This window comes from Dama dama, chromosome 28 (genome assembly GCF_033118175.1).
Source record: "Dama dama isolate Ldn47 chromosome 28, ASM3311817v1, whole genome shotgun sequence".
Classification (NCBI taxonomy): domain Eukaryota; kingdom Metazoa; phylum Chordata; class Mammalia; order Artiodactyla; family Cervidae; genus Dama; species Dama dama.
This window is the reverse complement of record NC_083708.1, coordinates 31067213-31091465: the sequence shown is the minus strand read 5'-3', so window position 1 is coordinate 31091465 and position 24253 is coordinate 31067213. Positions and strand designations below refer to the sequence as shown.

Genomic DNA, 24253 nt, shown 5'->3' with positions numbered 1-24253 from the left:
GCAAGTCAAAGGCTTGGTTTTACCAATTTTCATGGTAATAAATTGCTTTCCTTTCATTCTTTGAAGGTGACCAATTGTTTTTGATTTTTAACATCATTAAGAATTTACAAATTTAAACATATTTGGTGGGTGTTAATCTGTTACATTTCTTATTTATACTGAAACTAAAAATTTCCATCTTTTGCTGGAGGAAGTCTCTTTTAAGTTGGCCCCTATTTCCTTTTGACATTACGCTTGTAGTCTCTGTCCGTGTCTTTGTCACCTGGTTTGATGTTTCAGAATGATACTGTATATTTTTTATTTCAGCCATTTCTCAGAAGCCCTGGTTAGTAAGGAATCAGAATTCAACACCCAGTCTGGGCATACTTCACTGTTTCCAGGCCTCTTCAGGGGATACACACACATATTTATATATTTTAAGATATAGTATCTCATAAGTTCTTACTAATATTTTCAATTAAATTTCAGAGCTACAGTGTTTTTAACACTTTCATCATATAATTTACCCATTAAAGTATACATTTCAGTGGTTTTAGTATAGTCATACTAAATTGATTCCCACAACAAATTTTGGAACATTTTTTATCATCCATCCCAAAGAAACACCATGTTCATTAGCAGTCGCTCCTCATTTCCTCCAACCACTTCAGTCCTATGCAACCTCTAATCTACTTTCTGTCTCTATAGATATTTTCCTACTTTTGACCTTTCATAAAAATGGACTCATGATGCACGCTCTTTGGCTGTCTGAAGCTTGTTGCTTGGTATATTCATCAGGAAGGGCTCTTAGAAACAATACTCCCCAACTTCCTGCAAGCAGATAATAGTTTGTCAGTGGGCTTTACACCTGAAAGTCAGTTTTGCTGGGTATAAATCCTTGTTTCTCATTCTTGCTACAGCTGCCAGAATTGCCTTTGAGTTTGTCATTAAAATGGTAGATCTGTGTATAATGAAAAGCAATCTGCATTTAAATTTTGCATAAGGAAGGAGTTAAGACTGTGGGTATTCATTAAGTAAAGAACCAGTGCATATTCCTCATTGTTTCTGTGTCTGTAGCAGTTTATTGTTTTCCTTGCAGAGCTTCTCTAATTTTTAGCCTCTCCCTTCCACTATCAACCAGCCAACTCACCTTCCATAGCACACAAGGTTTTTCCAGAACATAAAGAAGCCCAACTTTCCTATTTCTATTACACCCCCAGGTATTTACATGGACCACCTAAGAAGCACAAATCTGTATTTCACCAGAAGTTGTCACTGAATTTACACTCCAAAACAAGCTAACAAGTTGTGAGTTATGAGGAAGAAACTTCTCCCACACACCCACTCCTCCAATTTACAACATTCTGTGAACTTGAAAAATCAGTTTCATAGTTCCAGAACACTACATTTAGAGGATACTTAAAAGACATTTATTTCCCATTCCATAACTGCAAATTAATGGAAAAAAAAAATCTGAAAGTGATAAAATGGCTTGTTCAAGGTAATGCAGTGAGGCAACCACTCAACAGCATCCGAGAAGCCAGGATTCCAGATTCTAAGAGCAACATTCCTTCCACTCCATATGAGCTACTTAAGCTCACTTGGTAGATGCCTCCAAAACAATGAATATTTCAAGTAGCCCCCTGTTTACAGATAGTTTACCTGTAGGCCCCAAATGTGGCAACTTTCCTAAAAATAAAATTTTAACTAATGAGAACCTCAGATCATCACACAGAAGTCTACTCCTATTACAGGGCCACAATGAGTAAGTAGCTAATCCTCATAAATGGAAGGAGAGGCAGAGTTTTAGGAGAGGCAGAGGAGAGTGTGACGTGAAAGAAGACACTTGACTTTTTCATCACATCTATAAATTCCTCCGAACATTTTTAAAAAGTAAAGTATTTCAAAATATAGAAACTGCCAATATCTGTGTACCCATAAACAAGTTCTATCAATTCATATAGTCACGTTTGCTTTGGATTTTAAAAAATGAAGGAAAATATTACAAATTTTAAATAGTTTCTAATGACCTTGGGTTTCCATCATAAAGTGAGTCTAGCTTTTGATCTAAGAAGTCTCATGAGTGTCTACACGTTCCCCTTTTTATAGTTACTTCCTTTATCTCACAGACAAGGTTTTCCTTTTTCCCTGGCTCATTACTGAATAGCTTTTCTCTTACTCTCTTCTTCAAGCAAGCATGCATGTTTCTGAAGTTTCTTAAGGATATTTACTGCTGTAACAACAGGAAAAAGGCTCTTTGCTATGTCTTCCCTAATACCTTCTTTCAGTTAGATCCTGTAGAGAAAGACAAAGTCACAGATTGAGCCAAATGCCTCAGTAGTTCCAGATTTCCTTCTATGTTAGTAATGAACACAAACTTTATTACTGAATCTATAATAATAATCACAAGTAATTCCACTCTTGGCTTTTAAATGGTTGAGAATGGAAAATGCAAAGAGATTTTCCATGAATGTATTTTTTTAAGAATATGAAATACTGTACATACTATTTTGTATCACTTTAGATAGGCATGTGTAGCAAAAAAATCTTGTTACTATAATCAGCTTTTGTCTTTTTAAACTGCTCTTGAAACTATAAAGATTAAGGATTTATGACCAATCTGTTTACTTAAACTTTGTGTCACCTCCATTTCCATGTGAACTGAGGATGATACTAACATCTAATAGATGTTGCTGTAAATAAACCCACCATCTGAAATGGAAATCTATAAATTGACAATAAAGAAGGAAATTCAATTATCACTGAGTAAAGTCATTTTCTTTATGAAACAGATGTCAGAAAGGGAGAAAGGTGACTTTCAAGACTTCACAGGCTGGATTCTTACAAGAAAAGTTTAAAATATTCAAATTTTAAAAAAGGCTAGAACAACTGAATCCTGAGGAAGTCTAGGGGAAAAAGTTTGGTAAGGATTTTTTTCAAGTTTATTGCAATTTTCCTTTAATATTTTTCTGATCATAAGATTACTACTAGCTCACTCTGAAAAATCTGATAAGAAAAACAAAAGGACATGGGAAAGATCATATGATGATTATAAGCAAATCTGTTCACATTTAAGAATAATTCCCTATGTGGTTATTCTTTTTGTAGCTGAAAACAAAGAAACAAACAAAAACACAGTTCACAGATATAGAGAACAGAATGGTAGTTGCCGGAAATGCATGAAGGGAATCAAAAACAATCATATACACATTAAATTTTGTCTCATTTTATTTATCAATATTTGTCTATGTCATCAAATAAATTAACAAGCATAAATTTTAATGGTTGCACAACATGACATTATGTGAGCATTCCATGAACTGCGCCACCATCCTTCTACTGTTGGATATTGGAGATGTCTCTTCCTATTTTACTGAGTATATAAAATATATTCATTAACTGCTTTGGCATAATAAGATTACATTTTGGATTACTTCCTTTGGATAGATTCCCCAACGCTGAATAACTGGAACTAAATAAATACCTTTATAGTAAGGATCTTCTTCTATGCACAGTACTGAATTGCTTTTTGGAGCAACTAAATCTAGTTACATTTCCTTCAGCAATGTTGAGCAAATTTTTATCCTATCCTCACCAAACTGGGTATTAACATGTTTTCAGTCTTTGCTAATTTGACAGGGAAGAAAAAAGGGGAGAAAGAAGTTGGAAGTGTTGCTACTTTATTGTGAGTATTTACAAGGAGAGTCAGTGATTACTCTACATCTGTCTGGATATGTGGGTGGGGAGAATGCACTGAACAGGTAAGCAAAGCAAGAGGGAAGGGCCTGCCAGGCAGTGGTGACATGAGACTGGAAATCTGAAAGTGTGGCAACTACCTATTTATCTGAGTACTAGCTAGACCCCATTATTTGAAGTCGCATCTTGAAATTCCATAATGGAATGAACTCCTAGGAAAAACTGGAGAAATGTCAGGTCCCTGGATCTAATCTTAGTTTAACTCAAGGGCCCTGGTTTTGAGCCTTATCTTGTGACAACAGTTAACTTAATGGAAGGAAAACCTACTAGAAAATGGTTCACTGCCTATCTTTAATGACTGTGAGAAATAGATATTTTAATCAATTTTTGCAGCTACTTTTATGATATATGACAATAAATATGAGCTTTCCTTCTTCTCTTTGTCTAATATAAAAAGCAAGTAGGCAACTGGATTCCAAATTTTTATTCATAGTCAGGAGAAATTTATTAAAGTGCTGTCAACCTATGGTAGATTTATGAGCTATTTCTAAGTTCTTTTTGGAATTCTCTAATTATATAAAAGCATTCCAACTGTATTGGTAAACTTTCACAATTTACGTATTAATAAAGTCAAACTATTTTAATTTCATTTGAAATGACAAGGTACTACCTTTCCCCTTCATATTTCATTATCAAAAAATATGATTCAAAACTTGAAAGTAATTATTCTTTTTTCTAAATTGTATACGAGTAGATCATTCAGTGCTCTCAATTACTACGGCTCTCAAAACATATTTTGTTCTGAGGAAGAGGGTGAGAGAATGCAGGATAAAACCACAGAGAAGGAAATGAGAACGCTTGCAACTCAAAGAACTATTTGGAAAAATTCCAGGAAAAGTTTGTTTTGGAAAAAGACATGAATATGATGAATATGTAATTTCAAATATGACTGGAATAATAAAAATATGTTATAAACTCTTAAGTGTTACTGTATAATAGCTGAGTTTTCATACATCAATTATTCCTTGTTGCTCAGAAAAGTGGAAGATTTCATGGGTTTCAGAAGATTGCAGCTGGCTCATTACAGGGTGAACTGATAAGCAAGTAAATAAGAAAGGAAGACTGTGGTAACTTTGGATTTGGGAATAATATGTGGTTAGGGTCATTGTGCAGACAGAGCAGGGTCTGTATAGTCACTTACTATATGACTCAGGAATCAGTCAGACCTTCAGTGTAGCTACAATATGGGGTTTATGAAATCTCTCCAGTATCGATACTGTATGCCCGGCATGCAATAACCCTAAGATAATGGTCTTACTACCACCATTATCATCACTACCACTGTCCTCCTCCTCTTCTCTGTTCCAAAGAAAAGAGAGAAATCTACTACAAACTCTGAATTCTGAGGTTCTTCTGTTTAGAAAGTTATTTTCTCCCAATCTTCAAAGGGGTCATTCCAATCTGAGCTCCATTTCCTGCTAAAGCAGTCCTTCTTGACCCATCCATCTCTGTCACTCTTTATCCCACGATTGAATTGTATTTTCTTCATAGCACTTACTGTTATCTGACATTATACTGTTAACTTATTTAATATTTTATCTCACTAGAATGCACATTTCACGAGAGCAGGGACTTGGTCTAATTTGTGCATCACTGAAACTTCCAGATATAAGGACACAGTTTGGCACATAATAGATGCTCAAAATTATCAGAGCTCACACATAGTATTTGCTGAATAAAGATGTGAATCATAAGCAACTAAACATGTTAATAACTGCAAGTCTGACAAGATGAAAGAGCTTTAAAGTTCACTATATCTAATTCTTCAGAGTTAAACTCCAGGTTAATATTATTCTAGGCTTCCCTGGTGGCTCAGATGGTAACGAAAAGTCTAGTCATATAGCATTATATGGTTATAAAGACTAGATAGCAGAAACTCAACACACACACTATGGTTGTTATTTGAATTAATAGTTAAATCTAAACTGAATAATATGTGTACTTTCTACCTGACCAGGGGAAGTTCATGAGACACAGTGGTTTTAAAAAAAAAAAACATTTAATAATTTTAATACCAAGTTAGCTGTAAGAATTGAAACACAGAAGTTAGCAGCAATTTATACATTAGTGTAATTGTGGTTATTATTATATCAAGAACTTAAATATGTTAAAATAATATTAAACAAATAAATGCATTAACCAAACAGAACTTAGAAGACAAGGTGACGATCTCTTTGGCTTATCTGTTCTAACTCTAACTGTCTACCTAATGGCATGAATGAAAAATAAAAGTGTTAATAACAAAGAGCTGTGAGAAAATCCCTGGGTTCTCTGCCCCTATCATTAAATCGCTTAGATTTCCTTACTTTGCAGGACCCTGGAAATAGTCACTATTCGTACTGCTTCAGAAGAATTGGATAACTCAAATTAAAATAAAGATCAATTATTAAGTTAAAAACAAACGTTACCCTCAAGGCTTAGGTTCTCTTTATTATCAATGGAAAAGAATTTTCAGCTAAATTATAAGATGAACTTCCAAATGCAAAATTAATGGTAGTATATCCAGATAAAGGCTTCTCAAGTGGCAATAGTGGTAAAGAACCCACCTGCCAAAGCAGGAGACATAAAAGACGTGGGTTTGATCCCTGGCTTGGGATATATGAGCAGATCTCTCTAGGGAAACACTTCATGATGTAGCAGAAATGGCTGCAGTTACTAGGATAGTTAACCCTAAAATTTGTCAATGAACTATCTTCTAAAGTGTTTTAAAGAAAAAAGTTTAAAGAAATAGATACAACTATACATCTGCAACATAAAGTGGTAACACAAGAAAGCTTTTTAAATGAAATCTTCAGAAGACTTACTTTAAAAGGCACTTGCTATACACTGAATGTTTCCTCTCCTCCCAAAACTCATGCGTGCAATCCTAATCCCTAATGCGATGATAATTTGGAGATAGGTGGATGCTTTTGGAGGTGGTTTAGGTCTTGAGAGTAGAGTCCCCTTAGATGAGATCGGTGCCTTTATAAAAGATAGCCTAAAGAGCTCTCTCAACTCTTCTGCCATGTGAGGATGCATAGAGAAGATGGCATCTATGAAACAAGAAGCTGACCACCATGAGACACCAGAATCTTCTGGCACCTTGATCTTGGATTTCCCAGCCACCATAACTATGAGAAATAAGTGTGTGTTGTTTATAAGCCACCTAGTTTATGATATGCTACCATACCATTATAGCAGTGCGAATGGGCTAAAGGAAATTCAAAACAAATTCACATCACTACAATTAAATTTACTACAGTTATCACTGACAAAATTTCACCTAGTTATAGCTGAAAAGAAACAGCTTTGCACAGGTACATAGTTGCATTAAATCTAACTAACTAGTTATATGCATTTGTTTACATTTCTACTGCCAACTCCAATCATCTGTACTAACTTAAGGCTCTACAGTCATGAATGTTTGTCCAACAATCATACATTTAAATTTCATACTGCATGAATATTCTTCTCCTTTTTGTTGAAGTAGTGACCTTTGTTCAGTACATATTTCCTTATGGATTTATAAATATTATGTAAAGTGTTTATATCTTACGAAATTTAAAAATAAGTTCACTGATGCTTGGAAGGCTTTTTTCTTTTTAAGACCAGTTATGTTTTTCAATTAAAATACATTGTACAGGAAGCCATGCAGATAGTTTCTTGCAAAATCTCCTTAGTCACTCATCCTTATGATGTCATCCTGGATTATGACATCATTCAAAACTGCCCTATTTTTTTAGATCTCTTATTTATACATTCCACTATGCAGCGTTAACTTCCAGACTGTCTAGTTATTTGCTAAATTACTGCTACGACTGCTATCCTACTTCAACTAAGCAGGCAATTTAACCAGTCGATTTTCTCTCTGTCACTCACCTGATTTTTTCATACTGTCTTATACTTGTTCTTGGACTTCATGGTCTATAATTTTAATACTCTTTTTGACAATACCACATTAAGTCCATACCTTTTTTGATGTCTCTGTCTCACCCATCTAGCAAAACTCAACAAAAACAAACCAGCTACCTTGTCCATGCTAGTATCTGCACTCCTGAGCACTGCTGGAGAAAGAAGTATCACATAACCGAGGACTGATGCCACCATGACTTCATGGTCTCCTGCCAAGATGCTGTCCAGAAAGTCTACCATGTTTCTCTAGCCAGCCCTCTCTAGCATGACAATTTCAAAGTATACACAGTCATCTGAAATGTCTATTCTCTCCTCATGAACCTCAGCAAACACCCTGTCTGATAATTCTTCGCACAGTTAACAGGGACCATTGGATAATAAACATCTCATATGTTTGCCACCAAATCTGCCAAGGCACTCACATGTACGCCTATTTTCTCCTCTATTCTCCCATACTGCAATGGAGGAGGAAACACTCTATAAAGTTGTCTGTCCTCTGAATCCTCCCCTCCCCTACCTTCTTAAAGATCTCCTCTTCAATCAAAATCAATCTGGATTATATGCTATTACTCTACCAAAAGTACTTTCAGTAGAGTTATCCGTGACCTCTATATAGTTATGTCCAAAGATACTTTTCAGTCCTCAGACATCCTGCCCTAGCAGCAACCTTTGACACAACTGAGTATTTCCTCATTTTTCAAATACTTTTTTCCCTTTGCTTCTGTGATAATCACATTTTATTGGTTTTCCTCTTAATTCTGGGATTACAACTTCCAACTTCTTGGTGTCCTTTTCTAGCTCCTTTCTCTCACTAATGCCTACATGTTTAGGCTATCTCTTTTCAATCTATATATATTCTTAGCAGCCCCATTCCCTTCTACCCATTCAATTATCATTTAGCTGTTGATGACTCATAAGTCTGGGCTTCCCAGGTGGTGCAGTGATAAGAGAACCCGCTTGCTGATGCAGGAGATGCAGGAGAAGTAGGTTCGTTCCCTGGGTCAGGAAGATCCCCTGGAATAGGAAATGGTAACCCACTCCAGTATTCTTGACTGGAAAATTCCATCCATGGTCAGAGGAGCCTGGAGGGTTATAGTTCTAGGGTCACAGAGTCAGACATGACTGAGCACTCATAAATTCAAGCCTAGAGCCCACTTCTAGCTCCTAAGTTTGAGATCCCTAATGTTTGGTTGCTACTTGGTATCCTAAAGCTAGACTGTCCAACTCTGAAAGCCAGCTCTGCTATTTTGTATGCCCTTGGGTAAGTTACTTAACTCTCAGTGCTATGTTTCTTCCTATATAAAATGAGGATAAAAACAATATCTACTCTTACTTTATAGGGCTGTTATAACATCTGGATTAATATTTGTCAACGGAGACTACTTCCCTTGTTCACTGTTTCTGCAGCACCAAGTGCAGTGCCTCAAAGTAGGTATTCAATAAGCATATGCTGATTCACTCAATACATGAGCTTAACAGATGGTAAATTATCCCAGTTCTCAGGAATTTTCTACCCGTCCCATTAAATTTAAGATTCCTTGCTACAGCTACCTCATGATACCTTTCTAAAAGACCTCACAGTAATTTCAAAGAAAAAACATATACAGAAATATTCCTGGAAAAATATAGCATTTGTTTACATCACACACATATATACACATACAAATTTAGTATTAGAAATCCATGTCAATATAACTCAGGCAATAAAAATGATTTGAAGCATTGGTTTTAACAGGTATTGTAAATTATGAAATGATTCAACATAAATCTAAATGTAAACATATTACCTCATCTTTTACATTAGGTTTTGCAAAACAAGAAGTGCCTGGCCTTATGAAACACTTTAATTGAAGAGAATAGTGGCTAGACAAAAAACACCAGGTCTACAAGGAGGGCTCAACACAGCAGGGTGATGCCAAAAAGCAACAATCAGCTCGCCCACCAGACAACTCAGGGCTGGTGGCAGGTGTCTCTGTTCTATAAAGTAGTTTATCTCTGTTTCTCAACTTTGCTGTTTGAAATTTGGAAAGTTAGAGGAGACGTCTAGAATGCAGATGTTTCTTGGAGAAACAGCTGCTGCTGCTGCGTCACTTCAGTCGTGTCCGACTCTGTGCGACCCCATAGACGGCAGCCCACCAGGCTCCTCCATCCCTGGGATTCTCCAGGTAAGAACACTGGAGTGGGTTGCCAGTTCCTTCTCCAATGCATGAAAGTGAAAAGTGAAAGTGAAGTCGCTCAGTCGTGTCTGACTCTTCATGACCCCATGGACTGCAGCCCACCAGGCTCCTCCATCCATGGGATTTTCCAGGCAAGAGTACTGGAGTGGGGTGCCACTGCTTTCTCTGTGGAGAAACAGAATTTTTGCAGACATGTGCTAGAAGGGTAGCCTTTTACTTGAAAAGTTAGTGAAGATATGTATTCCTATCCCACGATGATTCCCATTCCTGTCCCTATCTCTACTTATTACCCTAGGGCCACAGGATGGAAGTCTTTTCCTTGTGGTGCAGGCTAATTCCAGTTTGGGAACTCTTCAAAAAGTTCTCCTTCTCACAAATTCCTATCTTCTGCTTCTCCTGGCAGTTGAGAAGACTACACAGTTTAACCCAAGTCACTGGCCCCTGGGGCGGTCACTAACACTATTTACTCCCAGGCATGTGGTGGAACACTGCATTCCCTCCCCTAACCCTTTAAGTTACAGTGACCAAGTGACTTGCTTTGGCCAATGAGAAGAGAGCTGAAGTAACAGGTGTTTTTCCAACTGCTGCATTAAAAGCCAGTGTGTGATTTTCTAGGTTTTCTTTTGCTACCTCCCCTCCAACACCCTGACTCCTGTCTTGGCAAATGCAAATGACTCAGATGGCAGCTGGTCCATCTGTGTCTGGGCTCCGGAGGGAGGCTGACGAGAAGCAGAGTCGTGGGCAGATCATGTGGCAGGCACAGGACAGAAAGTGGGTAGAGCATATTCTTTTAAACCACTAGGATTTTTGAGGCTGTTATTGTACCATGCTAGTTTCTTCTAACTGATGTGAATTTGCAGTCCGATTTCATAAAGCAGCAAGTTAATTTTCTGAGTTCCCCTCTCCTTTAGGTGCCAAGCCCTCTTGTTTGGTCTATCATTTTTATCAATCAGATGCAAATCTATGCCAGCTTTGGGCATTTATATATTAGCCATGAATAAGTTTTGGAGCTGAAATTATTGGCACACTGTAGAACTGCTTTCATGAATTACTGAGATAAAGTTCTCATAGCTAATAAAACTTCTGTGCTTTCAAAAACAATCATAAATACAGGATAGAGCTTTGTACACAGTGAGACATATAGCAAACCTGAGTTAAACAGTAGGGATGATTTCTATAACTCAATGTAGGACAAAAAAAAAAAAAAGTAGTATTTTCGCTTGACTAAAGTGTACATTATTTTAGAATCAATTCCATGTACTCCTAGATCCCTTTTAAAGTATAAAATAAACTTCCAATCTTAATAGAATATTCAACATGAAACAATTTAACTCATTAACCATGGAAACAATGACACATTTAAGCAAAATTACTGTCATCTAGTATCATTTTGCTAAGTTGAACATTTTTAAATGCAATTATTACTTATTCAGTTTATCACACTCTTCTATAAAAGTTTCAATAGTAAATTAATATCTAAAGTATATGTAAGGAACATCACTAAATAAACTCTACAAAATTGATGTCTAGCCCCTGTAAGCACCCCAAATGCCTGAATCCATTATGAGGGAAAAAAAAAAAAAAGATTTTTCTACCACTATACTCACATTCTCAATCTTATTTCCCTCCTCCCCACTCCACAATCCTTCCCCTTCCTTTAGGTTTACCCCCTTGATATTCTTAAAATTAGTGATATTAGCTACTTCTCTTTTTCAGGAAGTTCTTCAAGCAATCTTTCCTATTGGTATGTCTGGAGCAGTGGATTTCTTTTGGTTAATTTGGGAAAACATTCTTTTGCTGCCTTCAAAATGAAGGCTATCTTGACGGAGTAAAGTGATCTAATGTAAAAATCCACTATACATGTTTCCCCAGTCTTGGAGCAGATGCCCTTGTTTCTTTTATTCACTGGAAGCTCATTCAATCTTTTTAGCTTTGATGAGTTGACTTTTTGTTTTTCTACTTCACATACTTAAACCGTATTAACTGTTTCCTCTGAGAACTAAATACCTGGTCAGTACTAAATGTTCTCTCTCAATTTATAGTTTTTCAAATCAGGAAAAGCTTTCCTAAGTATTTTATTAAATTATCAGTTTCCATAGAGCTTGTGTATTTCCTTTGACCCACCATGGTGAAATTATGTCCTTTTTTTTTTTTTTAAACTCCCAAACATTTTTTCTTCATACCCTTCCAACAGAGCCTCAATTTCCTGTTTAGAAATTATCTATATTTGGTTTTCATGGGATACTGAATTCAAGCCACACGGAAGACTCCTATCATATCCTCTCTTTCATTTCCCAAGACCCTCACAGGGCCACATTAACTAAAACAACAACTGACTTTTCTGATAGGGCTTTGCGTCTTGATAAGGGTAGAAAAAAATCAGTGCATATTTATTATTTCTAGGATATCCCAGAGTGATTGCTCAGCTATAAAGATCCTCTCTGGCACCTTGAGAGTGTTAGTTTCAATTTGTTCTTCAGACTTTTTCTACATGTCTGTGATATGACTGTATCCCATTAACTTTCTGCTCAACACAACCACTGATTTCTGTGGTAAAACAAACAATAATATTTGATATAGTCATACATGTTATTTTCTACATGTATCATTGTCTCTTGAAATGGCTTGTTTTGCATTTGCCGATTTTCAATGTCACTTTTGCTTTGGTTACTCTTAATCAACATTTCCCAAAATTTGTTCTGGGAAACAATGTTTGTAACTCAGTGTTACCAGATGTTACATTAAAAAAACAAAGAGTTTGTAATTAAGTAAGTATGGCAAACACAAAGATAAATAAAATTAGTTTCTTCTGTGACTTGAATTTCTAAGAGAAAATATAGGATGTAGTTTTTCCTAATTTATTTTTAGAATGTATACAGATACAGATTTATCCTGCCATATCTAAGGAAACTGGTGATCTGTAGAACATAAATTGGGGAATGATATTCTAGATGCTGCTATTTACTATCTTCAATAAAGACTTTAGTTTCCCTTGAACTTGTTAATAATATAGCAATGCTACCGCTTTTATTTTTAACACTATTTAGTGTTTGGTATTCATCTTATTCTTATCCCATTGGTTTGTACTTTTTGTGGTTATCTGTATTTCTTATATGCACTCTGGAAATCCTGTGACTTGGTTTTAAAAAAAATACTACAACATACTTTAACTGAGCTAGGGCATTTTAAGTTTTGAAAATGTATTTCACATGTCTATTGCCCTTTTGATAGGTTTAGAAATTTACTGACATACTCCATTATTGCTCAGTGTTTCTAACTGTGATTTTCCTGAGGTATGTAACCCAAAGCAGTGGTTCCTCTTCTGTTTTTGCAGCATAAATTTAACAATCTTAAGCTTATATCAATGTAGGCTTATATACTTCTGATGGTGATTTATAAGATGTTCTCAGAATATGCCTGAACCCCAGCGATGAAATGAGAATGTTAAATTATGGTGATTTAGCAGTCCTTCTATGAGATAATTTAGGAAGATGAATTTTCCTAGACTATCTTAGTAATACCTTAATCTACATAAAAGTGTGTAGCATAGAACTTTATCAACAATCAAAAACCAACTGATTCATAGTGTGGCCATGCTGATGTTCTATTAAATAAATGCCTAATTTTTCATTTTGATATGGAGACAAATAGATCAAGCTCAGGCTTAGGGTAGTTTTTCCTTGATCCTATTCCTGATAGTCAATTCTCCTGAGTGCATTGGTCAAATGACAGGTAACTGTCAGTGATGAGGTAACTGGTAGGAAAAAACAGGAGATGATGGTAAAACAACCTAATACTAATTGTTTCTCATCTGGCAATCCCACTTTAAAGAATAAATATATTTAATGGTTAATTATAGCTACATTATTCAAACTATAGGAATACTGAAAACAACCCAACTATCCAACATTTAGGGAACAGTTAGTGAAAACTGTGGTGAGAAGATGAATCTTTAAGAACTAAAATTAAAAATACATTCTATATAAACATAGAAAAGTATATAAGAAAGGAAATTAAGTTAATTTTTACCATAAAATTAAAATACAGAAAATATAGATAAAATTAACACAATGTTTTGCACATGGATAAGGACAAAGCATATATACTAAAAGAATAATTACTTTCAATGGAAGTGTTCTTTATGGTCTTTTGCTTACTACAGTTAGCTAAGCATAGAATTTTAAAATACTCTTACAAGATCTTAGGCAAATGATTTTATCCAGGCAAACTGTATCTGTGGGTATTATATTTTTATCAGCAAATAAATATATGTATCTAATAAGAATGCACATATATAGAAACAAACCCAGGTATATAAACTTAAGACACTGTTATGAGTGAAAAAGTATCCCAATTTACATGATAAATATTTAGAAGAAAAACGTAACTGCTTCTCTTTGCATGCTCTATTACCCTATCTGAGTCCAGATACAATGAAGTAGTCCTATTTCCTCCAAATTGTCTCACCCCCATAGAAATGACGACAAGAGTTAAAACCAAGTATGCCACATCAAAAGTAACGAGAATATGCAGACACTGGGTTCTCAAAGACACAAACGCTAAAAGCAGAAATGTGTTCAGTAAAAAACCAGTAGCTAATTTTAAGTTGGAGTTTTTAAAATTATGGATTCCCTTGCTTAGTGTTTAGAAAGTCCTAAACCAAAATGAACAACTGAAGTTATTTGGGACTGGACAAAGGGAAGAAGAGGGATAATGAAGAACAGGATTTAACACAAAGAGGACAGATTAAGAGGAATACAGAAGCCACCTATATACTTTGAAAACCTCTATGGTAGAATAAAATCTACAGTGAATGACAAGCTGTTTTGCTATTACTAGGAAAGTACCTGAGAGACAATAGCAAAGGCACGCAGCCTTTCTCATTAAACGTTTATTGCTCTGCTTAAGCTTGTTTGAAGGAGCACAGAAACACATGAACTAGTATACTAGGTAAGATCCACTCCTGCCTCAGCCAGACTGCTGAGACTGACACAAATCTGATTGATATGCAAATGAAATATGTGACAGTTTTTCCTTGATGTCAGCTTCTAACACTGTTGACATTAAAAGTGACGTCCACTAATGACTCTTAGTGGACACTTAGGTTGTTATCCATAAAGTTGCCCAAAGCCTTTTGAGGAAATAGCATCTATGCTCTTCATGAGCATGATAGAAAAATCTTTTCTTAATCTATTGATAAAAAGCAGCTAAAAATGAAAAATTTCTTCTTTGCTCTGAGCAGCAGATAATCAATGAAGCCTAACCTAGGAACAGCTGCAAAACACTTTACAAGGACTTACTGGCCTACAGGACTTCTAACTGGGAAGCAGAATATCTCACTCATTTTCTGAAATACTAGTTTTTATCTCTCACTTGCCAAGCTTTCTTTATTTCAGATTTTTTTTTATTAAGCTAACATTATACTAACATCTCTGATGGCTCAGTGGGTGAAGAATCTGCCTGAAATGCAGGAGACATAGGAGACAGGGGTTTGATCCCTAGGCTGGGAAGATACCCTGGAGAAGGAAATGGCAATCCACTCCAGTATTCTTGCCTGAAGGATCCCATGGACAGAGGAGCCTGGCAGGCTACAGTCCATGGGGTCACAAAGAGTCAGACATGACTCAGTGACAGGGATATATACTAACATTAAAATAATTTTTAAAGAAAGAAATCCACAAACTTGCCACTCTACTAAGCCTCATGATTTTGTCCATAGGCATATATAATTTGTAGTTTTAATCATATGATACGTAACCTAATGGAGCCAGGCTTTTTAAAAGGCATTGTTTAACATTTTCTGACATGCATGTTCTGCTGAACTTTCCCAGTGTGCTCACTTAATTAGTACATTATAAAAGAAATTCTGTATATGCTAGAGGCCAATCAAAATGTGAGAATTTAATGGATACCACAAAAGCCATACAGAAAATATGATTTTAAGACACTTCATAATTCCCATTTATAAGCCACTTTCCATCTTACCTCTGCTCCAGACAGATAGTAGGCTGAGATTAGTCCACCAACAAAGCGTATATTTACTTCAAAAACAGAAACTTCAGCATTCTGTGGGAAACAGAATAAAGGAGGTTCATATATAAGTGGTAGGATACAACTGAGAAAAATATCACCATGAAAAGTGCATGAAATACTTAAATTTTGTTCAATCTTATATGCTTCCTCAGAGAACTTTATACACAAGAGGAAAAAGCTTTGTCTTTTAACTGTGTCAAATATATGTAAATGTTATAGATAATTTTGACCCTTAAAATAACAATTATGAAAATATTTATAAAATGAAGCTATTTCCTCCCTCTATTCAGTAGAGGTTAAGTTCAGTTCAGTCACTCAGTCACGTCCAACTCTGCAATCCCATGGACTGCAGCACACCAGGCCTCCCTGTCCATCACCAACTCCCAGAGTTTACCCAAACTCATGTCCACTGACTCGGTGATGCCATCCAACCATCTCATCCTCTGTCGTCCCCTTCTCCTCCCACCCTCAATCTTTCCCAGCATCAGGGTCTTTTCAAATGAGTCAGCTCTTCCCATCAGGTGGCCAAAGTAATGGAGTTTCAGCTTCAACATCAGTCCTTGCAATGAACACCCAGGACTGATCTCCTTTAGGATGGACTGGTTGGATCCCCTTGCAGTCCAAGGGACTCTCAAGAGTCTTCTCCAACACCACAGTTCAAAAGCATGGATTTTTCGGCGCTCAGCTTTCTTCACAGTCCAACTCTCACATCCATACATGACCACTGGAAAAACCATAGCCTTGACTACACGGACCTTTGTTGGCAAAGTAATGTCTCTGCTTTTGCATATGCTGTCTAGGTTGGTCATAACTTTTCTTTCAAGGAGCAAGCATCTTTTAATTTCATGGCTGCAGTCACCATCTGCAGTGATTTTGGAGCCCCCCAAAATAAAGTCAGCCACTATTTCCACTGCTTCCCCATCTATTTGCCATGAAGTGATGGGAGCGGATGTCATGATCTTAGTTTTCTGAATGTTGAGCTTTAGGCCCACTTTTTCAGTCTCCTCTTTTACCTTCATCAAGAGGCTCTTTAGTAGAGGTTACAATACTCAATATTCTCTGTGCAGATGTGACAGGCTCAGGATATTCTATTATTCTGATCTGTGTTCTTTTATTTTATTCATTTGACTGTTTGGCCATAAGGACTCTATACATTGGCAAGTAGTTCAACATTATTCTATAACTCTTCCCGCATCATTTTAGAATATTAATAGCACAGCTAGAATGTAAATAGGATCTGAAGTTGGAGCAGCGTGGGTTCTAGTACTGGATCTCAAATATCCTGCTTTTGGTCTGGGATGGTCATATTTCTTTGAGAATAAGTTTCATCTCTAAGTAAAGGATCATATGTTGGACTTCACAGGTGACTCAGTGGTAAAGAAGCCTCCTGTCAGTGCAGGAGATGTGGGTTCAATCCCTGGATTGGGATGATGCCCTTGAGTAGGAAACGGCAACCCATTCCAATATTCTTGCATGAAAAATCCCATGGACAGAGGAGCCTGGTGGGCTACAGTCCATAAGGTTGCAAAGAGTCAGACACAACTGAGTGACTGAGCGCTGAGCAATAATATATGTTGAACCTTGCTAAATTAGCTCTTATATACACCAATAATAGCTTGATTTTATTATTATTTACAAAGTACTATATCATGCATTATAGAGTCATATAGTCTCTCTATATGACTAAGTCTTTTAATCCTCATACCAACTGTATGAAATAACTGCTATTCTGTTGTCCATTTTACAAATGGAAAAACAAAATTATAGTGGTTATTGTGACTATTTTAAGGTCAGGCAATCAATAAGTGGTTGAATCAGGATTTAAACTTGAGTACTCTGATTCATGGTCTAGGGCTCTGTTATCCTCATTCCTGTAACACCTCACATGATAATGCATCAGGTATCTTTATTTATTAATGGTCATATAATTCTGGCATATAATTAGTAATTATTGCCAATAATTGTTTTATAATATTTGACTACTACATGGATCTGTCCAACATTCTATTATAGATAATTTAGCACAGCTAACCTACAACAGAAGTTAGATGTACTGTGTTATCAAACCAAACTTTGGGTCTGCTTGCCCACACAACAAAGCCAATCTACTGACACTGGATTGCAGTGAAGGAAAGTACAGGGTTTACTGCACGATGCTAATGAGAACAAGGGCAGCTCATGCTCAAAAGACCTGAACTCTCGATGGCTCTGAGGGAAGGGGTTTTAAAGGCAGTGTGAGGGAGGGGACTGTAGGGTGCATGATCAGCTCATGCACCATTCTCAGGATTGGCTGGCATCAAGGTAAAATTTCAAGCACCATCAATATCCTGTTTTCAACTAGACTAGGGTCTGTGTGCTTATAGTCAGCAGCTTTCATCTGGGGTGGGTCTGTTTCCTGTAAAAATAACACAGGAATGTGTGCCAGGCCTTTATCTATATCTTTCAGGGAACTGGGAGTTCAGTGATTATGCTATGTGGCATATTTATAATCTAAATTACTACCAGGTCCCAGGCCCAAAAGCTATTTTTTGTTTCTACATTTTCACATTTCCTAATCATTAACTCTTGAGCTAGTCTTTTGAGACTCAAGAGAGGCCTGGAAGACTAAAGTAAAAGTCTTTTGCTTCAAAGGATAGGGACACAGGGGCTTGTATATTGTTTCAACGCCAAACTTTTGTTGAGCTTCTTTTCATGGTCACTGGGCCTACACGATAATTGTTCACTTTTGCCTGACATCAAATCATTCACTGAAATCACAGAGGCTAATAGCAAACTAATATATGGAGTCAATAACCAGCAGATGAGCTTAGTCACAATTTTCAGAGAAATTATTTCCTTTAACAAACATTTATTAAGCAACTACTATGTGCCAGGCACTGTCCTAGGTTCCAGGGACACAGCAATGAACACTTAGGTCCTCAACTTATGGAGTCTACATTTTAGTGGAAGAAAACAATTTCAGGAAGAAAAGGATATGTATTTTCATTTAATTTCCACATGTTCTCTCTAAAAAGGTGTAAGGATCTCACAAAATAAAGCTAAGTAATTGCTTAAGTTACAACTTTGTTTTTCAAAAAAATTTCTTGCAAAAGGAAAATCATGAAAATTACTCATAAGAGACAATGCCTAGGTTAGAGAGGGAAAACCATCATAATATATGACTCTCTGGTGAGTTTGTTTACTTGTATTCCCTACTTTGTAATATGTACCTAATACCTAATATAATTTGATTAGAGAACTTTACATAATAATAATTTACCTGTGATGTGTATCACTCTGAATGAGTATCATATAAATATTGGTAGAAGCTTTAATATTCCACACAATTACTGATAAGGAAAAAGGAAGGAAATTATTTATTTTTGCTCACACAGCCATACTTCTTATGTCTAACGGAAACAATGTCTAATAATAAAATCTAATAAATAAAACCCTTAAATCTTATCCCTCTCAATTTGTACTAGTGGTTTTTATTTTTTATTTTTTTTAATTTTTTTTTATTATTATTTTTTTTATTAGTTGGCGGCTAATTACTTCACAACATTTCAGTGGGTTTTGTCATACATTGATATGAATCAGCCATGGATTTACATGTATTCCCAATCCCGATCCCCCCTCCCACCTCCCTCTCCACCCGATTCCTCTGGGTCTTCCCAGTGCACCAGGCCGGAGCACTTGTCTCGTGCATCCCACCTGGGCTGGTGATCTGTTTCACCATAGATAGTATACATGCTGTTCTTTTGAAATATCCCACCTTCACATTCTCCCACAGAGTTCAAAAGTCTGTTCTGTATTTCTGTGTCTCTTTTTTCTGTTTTGCATATAGGGTTATTGTTACCATCTTTCTAAATTCCATATATATGTGTTAGTATGCTGTAATGGTCTTTATCTTTCTGGCTTACTTCACTCTGTATAAGGGGCTCCAGCTTCATCCATCTCATTAGGACTGGTTCAAATGAATTCTTTTTAATGGCTGAGTAATATTCCATGGTGTATATGTACCACAGCTTCCTTATCCATTCATCTGCTGATGGGCATCTAGGTTGCTTCCATGTCCTGGCTATTATAAACAGTGCTGTGATGAACATTGGGGTGCACGTGTCTCTTTCAGATCTGGTTTCCTCAGTGTGTATGCCCAGAAGTGGGATTGCTGGGTCATATGGCAGTTCTATTTCCAGTTTTTTAAGAAATCTCCACACTGTTTTCCATAGTGGCTGTACTAGTTTGCATTCCCACCAACAGTGTAAGAGGGTTCCCTTTTCTCCACACCCTCTCCAGCATTTATTGCTTGTAGACTTTTGGATAGCAGCCATCCTGACTGGCGTGTAATGGAACCTCATTGTGGTTTTGATTTGCATTTCTCTAATAATGAGTGATGTTGAGCATCTTTTCATGTATTTGTTAGCCATCTGTATGTCTTCTTTGGAGAAATGTCTGTTTAGTTCTTTGGCCCATTTTTTGATTGGGTCATTTATTTTTCTGGAATTGAGCTTCAGGAGTTGCTTGTATATTTTTGAGATTAATCCTTTGTCTGTTTCTTCATTTGCTATTATTTTCTCCCAATCTGAGGGCTGTCTTTTCACCTTACTTATAGTTTCCTTTGTAGTGCAAAAGCTTTTAAGTTTCATTAGGTCCCATTTGTTTAATTTTGCTTTTATTTCCAATATTCTGGGAGGTGGGTCATAGAGGATCTTGCTGTGATTTATGTCGGAGAATGTTTTGCCTATGTTCTCCTCTAGGAGTTTTATAGTTTCTGGGCTTACATTTAGATCTTTAATCCATTTTGAGTTTATTTTTGTGTATGGTGTTAGAACGTGTTCTAGTTTCAGTCTTTTACAAGTGGTTGACCAGTTTTCCCAGCACCACTTGTTAAAGAGGTTGTCTTTTTTCCATTGTATATCCTTGCCTCCTTTGTCAAAGATAAGGTGTCCATAGGTTCGTGGATTTATCTCTGGGCTTTCTATTCTGTTCCATTGATCTATATTTCTGTCTTTGTGCCAGTACCATACTGTCTTGATGACTGTGGCTTTGTAGTAGAGTCTGAAGTCAGGCAGGTTGATTCCTCCAGTTCCATTCTTCTTTCTCAAGATTACTTTGGCTATTCGAGGTTTTTTGTATTTCCATACAAATTGTGAAATTCTTTGTTCTAGTTCTGTGAAAAATACCGTTGGTAGCTTGATAGGGATTGCATTGAATCTATAGATTGCTTTGGGTAGAATAGCCATTTTGACAATATTGATTCTTCCAATCCATGAACACGGTATGTTTCTCCATCTCTTTGTGTCCTCTTTGATTTCTTTCATCAGTGTTTTATAGTTTTCTATGTATAGGTCTTTTGTTTCTTTAGGTAGATATACTCCTAAGTATTTTATTCTTTTTGTTGCAATGGTGAATGGTATTGTTTCCTTAATTTCTCTTTCTGTTTTTTCATTGTTAGTATATAGGAATGCAAGGGATTTCTGTGTGTTAATTTTATATCCTGCAACTTTACTATATTCATTGATTAGCTCTAGTAATTTTCTGGTAGAGTCTTTAGGGTTTTCTATGTAGAGGATCATGTCATCTGCAAACAGTGAGAGTTTCACTTCTTCTTTTCCTATCTGGATTCCTTTTACTTCTTTTTCTGCTCTGATTGCTGTGGCCAAAACTTCCAACACTATGTTGAATAGTAGTGGTGAGAGTGGGTACCCTTGTCTTGTTCCTGATTTCAGGGGAAATGGTTTCAATTTTTCACCATTGAGGGTGATGTTTGCTGTGGGTTTGTCATATATAGCTTTTATTATGTTGAGGTATGTTCCTTCTATTCCTGCTTTTTGGAGAGTTTTAATCATAAATGAGTGTTGAATTTTGTCAAAGGCTTTCTCTGCATCTATTGAGATAATCATATGGTTTTTATCTTTCAATTTGTTAATGTGGTGTATTACATTGATTGATTTGCGGATATTTGTACTAGTGGTTTTTAGTTTTTAAACCTAAGAACAGTCCTCCACATTTCTGCCTATTGAAGCATGTTGATTTTATATTCTTATTCTAGCTTTGGGTTCATTTGCTATACATTCTCTTTTCCTCCTATGAAAACTTTGGATAACTGGGACTTTCATATAAATATCTGATAAAATTATTGCAAAGTAGAGGACTGAGCCATGTCAAACACCATCATAAATATATCTTCAGCAAGACATCAGTCACTTACAGGGTACAGCTGTTCAACCACTTATTGATCCAGCAATGTGTTCTAGAACCTAAATTCTATTTATCTTCCTCTGTCCGAAGATATTGAGAGATGGTTTTGCAAAGTGCCCTGCTCAAGGTCAGTGCTTTGTCTTTTGAATTTCTCAGATCTAATAGTTTGGTGAGCCCGTCCAAGCAGCAAATCTGGCTTGTTAGTGAATCCATGCAGGTTCCTAGTTCCTTGTGTTCCTGTCTTTAAAGATCTCATTCAGGAATGTCAAATCACCATTAGCCATACACAATAGTCATCATATTTACCTTCTTTTGAAAGCCAAAACTACATTTGAATTCCCAATATATAATTTTTTATCCTTCTCCCCCCCCCCACAAAGTTAAATCCAACTTATTTGAAACCTAAGTTTGATAGCTTTTAACATTTGGGGTTATACTATGTTTTAGGTAAGAAGATTGAAATTTATATACTTTAGTTCACTCTTTACAGATCTCTAGATGAAAAGGACTAATAAGATAAAAATATAACATCTTGCTTGGCTATAGTGGGGGCAAAAGACTATAAAAAACACTGCTCTAGAGGCAGAAAGACCTGGTATTGAAGGTTGGTTCAGGAGACAGCTAAATGTGAGATTCCAGGCAAACCACATATTCTGAGTCTTGGTTTTCCCATTTGTAAAAAGGGACCATGCACTTTTTACAGGGCACTATGAGTCCATGCATTGCACACAATGCCTGGTACAGGTAAAAGTACCCAGTAAAGAGTTGCTGCCATTACACTGCACAAACCTCAGCTGAAGTAGACCAATAAGGCCTAGCTTCCTCAGGGGTGAATAGCAAACAAGAAACTGCAGAATCATAATCTTCTAAATGCTAGAATGCAAACTGATCCTTTTGGGAGTCATGGGCCATACCCTTATAAGTGAGTTATGTTTCAAATCCTCTTTTTGAAATATAGTATCCTGACCAAACTTCCTTTTGTGCTTAAAGTACTTTGTACCATATCTGGATTTTCCAAAGTGAACTTCTACAATCTGTGGGTTTGAGGCCAATTTTATAAATGTCTGATTCTAATTTACATGAAAATAAACTTATTAAATTTGAATGAAGATACGCATCCTATTAATATTAATGCAGCATCTTTTCAGATGCTCTGAAACTTCACCAGTGATTCACCCTAATGACAGAAGAGGGGTCCGGGCAGGGAGAGAACAGTATGTGAAGGATGGGAGCCCCAAACAGCCCGCAACACTAAAATTTTGTGTGATTTATCTTAACAGTGTAGATTTTGTAATCTCCTTCAATCCGTGTTTTTTTTTTTTTTTTAACATATGTAATCTTTAAAAAATTAAAAAATGGGAGTATAAGTGCTTTAAATGTCGTGCTCGTTTCTTCTGTACAACATCATGAATCAGCTACATGTAACCATATATCTCCCTCTCTCTTGAGCCTTCCTCCCATCTCCCGACCCCATCCCACCCCTCCACATCATCCCAGAGCATCAAGCTGAGCTCCCTGTGCTATCCAGAAGCTTGTGTTTATTTTAAATGAGGTTAAATTCCTTGAATCTTTAAGTAAGGTCACATTTCAGGAACATACCCTATGTAGTCTATGGTGTCTAGTACACAGTGAGTGTGCACACGTGAGTGTCAGTTTGAGAAGTAGATCCAGTCTTTGTTTAAACTGCATGCACAACGGATGAGAAAGGGCAAGGTGGACGTTTTTGGCTTAAAGCCTACCCACAAAACTATGTGGGCTGGAAAAACTGCTCTTTCACTTTGACTTTCCTCTACCAATAGCTTTTGAATCAAAGAACACACTTAACCAGAATCACACATAAATTTAATAAAATATAAAGTTCGCAAATAAAATTAAGAGGTGAAATCATGAAAAAACTAGGCGTCCCTACTAATGTCTCATATTGCTCAGGGTGTCTTAGACTGGTAATTTCCACATTAAGTTAACCCTTTCCTTAGTATTGCTGTCCTCTGGCATACTAAGTGTGTGTATATGTGCTCGTGATATACAAATATATACAAAGTGAAAGTCACTCAGTCGTGTCCGACTCTTTGCACCCCCATGGATTATACAGTCCATGCAATTCTCTAGGCCAGAATACTGGAGTGGGTAGCCTTTCCCTTCTCCAGGGGATCTTCCCAACCCAGGGTTCGAACCCAGGTCTCCCGCATTGCAGGTAGATTCTTTACCAGCTGAGCTACAAGAGAAGCCCTGCA

General features: G+C 36.5%; 1 protein-coding gene across 1 annotated transcript in view; it reads right to left on the bottom strand.

The window, feature by feature from the left end:
- MAN1A1 (mannosidase alpha class 1A member 1) overlaps positions 1–24253 on the bottom strand; it is a 170062-nt gene that overhangs the window by 91283 nt on the left and 54526 nt on the right. The window contains exon 5 of the mRNA XM_061131881.1: positions 15789–15869. Within this exon, the coding sequence (XP_060987864.1) occupies positions 15789–15869 (81 nt within the window). The remainder of the gene's footprint in view (positions 1–15788; positions 15870–24253) is intronic.